This window comes from Triticum aestivum, chromosome 7D, assembly GCF_018294505.1.
Source record: "Triticum aestivum cultivar Chinese Spring chromosome 7D, IWGSC CS RefSeq v2.1, whole genome shotgun sequence".
Taxonomy (NCBI): domain Eukaryota; kingdom Viridiplantae; phylum Streptophyta; class Magnoliopsida; order Poales; family Poaceae; genus Triticum; species Triticum aestivum.
Window position 1 is genome coordinate 590,776,071 of NC_057814.1, and position 6,469 is coordinate 590,782,539.

General features: G+C 47.0%; 1 protein-coding gene across 1 annotated transcript; it reads right to left on the bottom strand.

Moving 5' to 3' along the window:
- Positions 1–1,781: 1,781 nt before the first annotated feature.
- On the bottom strand, positions 1,782–5,743 carry LOC123165575 (ubiquitin-conjugating enzyme E2 22). Its single transcript, XM_044583246.1, has 7 exons — positions 5,413–5,743; positions 3,726–3,845; positions 3,512–3,656; positions 3,143–3,220; positions 2,877–2,989; positions 2,584–2,687; positions 1,782–2,392 (listed from the first exon to the last, which is right to left on the bottom strand). The coding sequence occupies exons 2-7, from the start codon at positions 3,726–3,728 to the stop codon at positions 2,080–2,082; spliced, it is 756 nt and encodes a 251-aa protein (XP_044439181.1). The 5' UTR covers positions 3,729–3,845; positions 5,413–5,743; the 3' UTR covers positions 1,782–2,079.
- Between the last annotated feature and the right edge of the window lie 726 nt (positions 5,744–6,469).

Consider the following 6,469-nt stretch of genomic DNA (forward strand, 5'->3'; position numbering starts at 1 on the left):
TAGTTGCTTTGTTTTGTGTACCAATCTAGCTAGCCAAAGCATATCTTCAAATCATGCGACCACCCACAGCCAGCAAATATATTGTATAGAAAGAACTTTTAGGACTTGCATATTTATTCTGTAAAACAGCTGATTTATTATGTATCGCTCCGTTGTTGTTGGATCCGGGCATGGCCGCCGCGTAGATGATCCCAACAGGCAGGCAGAGGATCAAGTGTGTCTGAGCTCAGCTCATCCATGTGACTGAAAACTGTACGTGCTCGGCCACTTGTCCCCTTGGTTAAATATAAATTTATTGATCGGCAAAGGCCCCTACTTGGCTCCTTTGTTTAATAACGGCCAAAATGACGAAGCTTGCCAAATCTCACCACCCTTCCTCAGGTCGATTTATATTATAACATACATACGACCAACTGTAGCAGACCTTGGAGACAAAAGAACAAGTCCTGCACGGCAGTATGATAGTGGGTACAATCACACCGTATGGGAGTAGATTAGAATATTGAAGAGTAGTACTCCCTCTGTAAACTAATATAGATTACTGAAATAGTGAGCTAAACGTTTTTATATTAGTTTACGGAGAGAGTAAGGCTGTCCGTGCGAGATTGTGTGTGTGCTTGCCCCTCTTTCCTTTCTTCCTCGGTTGGTGCACACAACCCGCTTGGACTCGTGCACCCGAGATATCCTATATCTTATCTGCACTGCACAATCGGATAAGTCAGAGGCCACGAATAATTGCCGCTGCTGCTGACTGGGCCGCCGACGACGACGATGATGAATGCCGTCTTGCTCTCGCGTCTCCGAGGCTTGCGATCCTAGGCGAAAGGCGAGGGCGTCACCGGACTTCTTCTTCACCGGCCAAGCACGAATTCTCCACGCCCGACAGCGGCCGCCGTCCACGCCACCGCTTCACTCCTCGAGCCTTCTTCTTCTGCGCCAATGGATGGGCTTGATGCTTCTTTCTTTTACCGGCCAGTCAAAGTAACCAAACGTAGAGAAACCAAAAGGGGAAAGAAGAAGCAAAGAAAGGCGTACGGGAGGATGAAAAGGCCGGTGCTCGCCGCAGGCAGGCAGCAATTGCCTGCGAAAGTCCCCCCGAATCCTCTTTGGGCCACGCACCACACCTTTGGCTTTGGGTGGATCGTCGTCCTCATGATGGGCACCCGCACCTCCACCCCCGTAAAGCTTGGGAAGTTGCGATTCGCGGTGACTCCTCCTCCCGTCCCATCTCATCCGGAAGATCGATCGATCTTGCATTTTTAACACGGATCATATCTTGAAAAGAAACCTGACAGTAGCTGGAGCTTGAGGAAAGGCTAGAAAAGAGGGAGAGCTGACCCTCACCGGCTTGATGTGAATGGAGGAATTTTACAAAAATGTTTGGCTCAAGATTGGAGTGGGGGTGGCACAAGTCCTGCCATGAAACTTGATGATAATGTCCCTCTTCATTTTTTAGAATATAGTATCATGGTGGTTTCCAATCTAGAAGGCAGCCCTACAACATCCACAAAGGGGAAGATTCCGTGGTAGCTGAAAGATGATCATTGTGCTGTGCACTCAAGATGAGGCCTTTATCAGGTTGTTGTTTGTTACACTGCATCAGATGCTACTACACCCTACACCACAGCTAGTGCCCAGCTGCCCATTGGTTCAGGGTGAATGAATATCATCAGACCCCTTTTTCGCTTTAGCACTAAGCTCTCGCTTTCAAGGAGCTTCCACATCAAGCATGTAATCACACCATAATAGTATGTCAGTACTAGTGCATCACGAGACAAAACTTAGTGCAGAATCAGCGGAAAAGGCGACGGTTTGTTCTTCCAAATAGTTCGTCATTGCACATCACCACAGTTTATTCCAACAGGAGACCACCAGCTCACATGCGTCTCATCTCACTAATGCCTGAGTACAGGCATACTTCTCTACCAATCAGCCACCAGATTCATGAGATGTCCCTTGGGTTTATTTATCCATTCGGTTCCGCTGTGCATCTGCTGAATCCGGCGGCGCTTATCAAGGGGATTGACTCTACTAGCTACTACAACAGCCCGCGTCAACGCTATCCGGCGGGGTGCGCTGTTACAGCCTCTTCAGGCTCTTCTTCCTGGCATCCATCTTCCTCTTCTCGGCTGGGATTTTGGCGGCAAGCGGCCCGTCCTTCTTGTGCGCCGTTGATGATCCTACAGAAGGATCAGAAGGAGCGGCGTTCTGATCCTGTATGCCTAGCACTTTGGTCGAGGCGGAGGTGGATACTAGTGCTGGCGCCGATGGTATGTTCTTGCTCGGAACGGTGCTATTGCTCTGACCCACGTTTAGAGCTGTGGTTGACTCGCAAATGGCTCCGGTCTTGGACTTGTTCTTATGTTTATGTGCATGAATGCCGGTGTACAGCCTGCACATGGAGTCACGGTGAAATCAACAGTGCCTAGTTTAAAGCTCTACTTGATACTTTAGTATCGTCTGTGATCTGATCTGATAGAAATGGCAGCCATGAGATTCATGACCATGTGCCAACAATGCTTTGTAAGAAAAAAATCTGCGAGCATCACACTAGGATAGAAAAATACATAGTCGAAGGTTGACCTTGCAAGGCGTGCATACTCCTCGTAGTTTTCAAGCAACATCTTTCCAGCTTGTTCATTAAGGGCAGATTCGGGGAATGGTTCGATCAGAAGGCATCTCACTACCTGTGGCACATGACAAAAGGAGCTCATAGTTAGTCTTCCCCATGTTGTGAGAGGGCAGATGGACTTTATTCCCAGGCCATAGCTATTATCATGGACTCCTTTTAAATCTAAATTCAGCAATCTCTTACAAAGAGATCATGCATTGCTCTCAACAGAAGAATGGCGAATTGTGCGGCAGCTTTAGCTCACCAGCAGAACATGTCGCAATCCAAGACTAGGGTTCCAATCCTTTTTCAACGTGTTCACACATATCTCGCCACTAGTTGCTATGTTTGGATGGAATATTTTTGTCGAGAAGAACCCTGCAGATAAAAGGAGAATGCAGACTTTTAATTAGAAGTTTCAATTAAAGAAATGGCTGAAGTACAGAAGGAGAATGCAGACTTTCAGTTAGAGGCTTCATTTCAAGAAATAACTAAAAGCAGACAGTTCTGGAAGTTCCAAAAGATAACTACCTTTTGGGGGAGAGTGAGGGAAGTCACGAGACAACAATAACTTCATGCGGAATACTCCATTCTCATATGGAGTTCCAGCTGCATCATGTCCAGATACGATTTTCAGAACATGAGGTTAAAGTAGTACAATAAGAAAGAGAAAAGAAAGAAACTTCAAACACTTGAGATTTTACAAAATGCATTGTCAGAAAGAAGAAGATTCATCGATGCTCAACTTCTAAATAAACAATATGTCAGAAATCCATGAATACTAAAAAAAACACCATTATATGCAAAGCTGGTACAATAGCATGGCCAGCATGGCAGCACGGGCAATGTGGATGACAAATAAGTAGCAGCTGAAAACCAAAGTATATTTATGGATCTTACCAGGGCCCTCAATATCAGCAAAAATGGTGCTGAAGTCATCATCGTTAACAATAACTTCAATCCCTTCTGGAGGTGATTCATCAAGATTCTTCAGTTCTTTAGCCAATTGCCTGATGACATTTGGTGGGAGGTTCTCATTTGTTGCCTTAGAACAAACACACCATTAGAAACAGAAAAGAAGAAAGCATTTCAATTAAGTCTTTCAGGCACTCACCATGGAAGCAATAACAGCAGACAACTCTAAAGGTTCTCTGTGTGCAGCTTCACTTAGAAGTTTTCTTGTTTCAAACTACTGGTCACAAAGATTCAGCCCTGTGCAAACAGTGTGATCATCCTAAACGGCAACAACATTTAGGAGATTAGATATGACTGAATCAATATGGTATGACAACTCAGTAGACTTATCTGTAACTTAAGAAATCAACACTTATATGTTATTTATGGAGAAACTGTAATACATCGTTAGTACATGACTTTCATACAACAATTATCAAGGGGTGTACATACATCTTACAAGTATTACATCCAATATGAAATAAGTGAATAACCGCTTCATATGTTAAGTGATAGCTTAGTGATGCCAAGCCATAATGATGTATGAGTAATACATAAGTAAATTGCAATTTTTGTAAAATTACTCACGTGGCTAAGGTATTTTGGAAAGCCAGTACAAATAATGAATCCAATGAAATATTGCATTTAGTTAAAATTGCAAACTTGGTATTTTGGACAAAACATTTTATTGCAAGGTGACTCCACATGGCATACTATTGCAGTTTTTATGTCTAAAGGAGTCATTCCAGCAGATTAATTTATGCACCGTTAATTACTTTGACCTTTAAACAACAGAAGGAACATTCACTACTATAAATAATATATTTATCCGCCCTCATTGTGTGCAAACTGTGAGCACACTCACATGTAACGTGAGTGCTGAACTAGTAATTGAACGATGCTACAAATTAATGGTGCATCCATTAACACCTGCAAGCGACAAGTATTCCTACATAAAGCTGGTCATATACCTTTTGTCTAACACGGCGGTAAGAACTCCAGGAGTGGGGGGCTACCGACCATGGCTCAAACCCTGGTAATCGCGAATAAAAAGGCCCCCACACTCACTGTGTATACTTGCGACGTAGCAGCAGGTGCAGGCTGGCGTTCGGGCTTTTTTCTCGACCTTGAAATGCTACTATGCATTTGGGTTGTCTCTCCCGAGGGGTCAATTTGTTTTGTCTAAATAAAGGTATTGTTACACATGAATGTTTGCGGGGTGAGGAAACCAGTTAGACCAGACCATATAATTGGCGATTTGGTATTAATTAGGGTGCTTTCCTTGTCCCATGCTACTGCGCTTCTGTCGATTCGCTAACGTGGCAATGTGCTATTTGCCGGTGTGCTAATTTATTGCGAACTTGATAGTTAAATGGATAAAAATGGCAATTCATACTCCACATATCAACTTGTATCCCCTCGCCCCGACAACGTACCCACAGGCATGCTGGCAAGTACTCTCACCCACGCTAGACACGCGCAAAAATGCTCAAACACACACTCACCGCTGCAGGTTCAGTCCATCAGTCCATCGGTTAGCCGGTGTGGTAACAGGGCACACACATGCTCACCACTGTAAGTTGAGTCTATCCAAGGGCTGGCGTGATAACAGGGTCCCAACTGAACATTACAAGCACACAACACAGACCTGCTCCGTTCTACCTATAAAGGAACTAGATGAACCGAATCTCCCTCTAGTTATTACACTAAAAAAGGATGCATCCGCTGAGTGACCACATTGGGGGGATGCTAATCGCGGGACCAATGCACACCGGCGCAGGGTGAACGAATCTGAGAGTAACCGGGCCCCCAATCTGCCCCCAAAACGGAAGGAACCGACTGCTCACCTACTACTGCCGACGCTGCGCGGTGCGGCGACCACGGCGCTCGCCTCCCCCTGCTCGCCCCCGGCGGTCCGGGGAGGAGATCGAGTTGGAGCCGGCGGGGAAGGAGGGAGCGGCCGATCCCCGCGCTCGCTCCCTCGCACCGCGAGGAGGGCAATGCAATCGGCAAGCGGTGCGTCGGTGGAGAAGGAATGGGCGGCGCCGGCCGGAGCCGCGGGGATCGAGGGGGCGAAACCCTAGGCGAGGGGGAGGGGAGCGCTCCCGATTTGGGCAGACCGGGAGGGGGGAGAGGGGAGCGGAGCAGTAAAAATCGGGAGAATCGGGACTGAAATGATGGAATCCATAGGGTAGAGAGAGAGAGAGAGAGACAGGGGGCCGGTGGGTTCGGCGGGTGATCGGACCGTTGGCGGCACGTGGGCCCGGATGGGCCCTTTGCCTGACGCGTTTGGTTGGTAGCCGTTGCGCGGGGGTGGCCGGCCGACGAACGGCCGGACGGCCTCGGGTTCGACGCACCGACGGGCGTCGGCTGCCGCCGGCTAAAGGAAAGCCATCGCGACAGATGGGAATCGAGTATAAAACCGGAGCTAAGCCACTCAGCCTGATGACTTTGCCATACATTGGGAATCACTCTGAAAAAGAATATCTCTCTGACACCCGCTGAGAAGAAAATGTATTCAAGTCTACACCAAGCCATTAAAATCACAGACAATCTCTCTCTTTTCTGCACTACTAATACAGGACCAGGAGAAACCAGGTTCTTTTTTTGAGGCCACCAGGAGAAACCAGATGGACGTTATTCTACCTACACCCATTTGGCCCAATGGGGCCCAGCGGAAGGAAAGCATCCTTCCCTCGCTTACTGCGAGACGTAACCTCGTCTCGCCTCTCGTGGCGATCCGCTAACGGCCTGCCAAACACTTTAGCTGCCTGCAGCAGCAGCTTTGCGAAGGTTCTTGGGATCGGTTCGAACCGGTTTTAAAATCCTTCATGCGGATTTTCCTTCTTTGTTTCTATGTGTTTTTATCGGGTTACAATATATAAAAGTTAAAAAATGTCATGA

Bases quoted from the DNA above. Each gene is read 5' to 3' on its own strand.
- LOC123165575 (XM_044583246.1), bottom strand. The intron at 3,221-3,511 runs GTAAGATCCATA...GACATGATGCAG, and splicing joins TGCTGATATTGAGGGCCCTG to CTGGAACTCCATATGAGAAT. The intron at 2,393-2,583 runs GTCAACCTTCGA...CTCCATGTGCAG, and splicing joins GAGTATGCACGCCTTGCAAG to GCTGTACACCGGCATTCATG.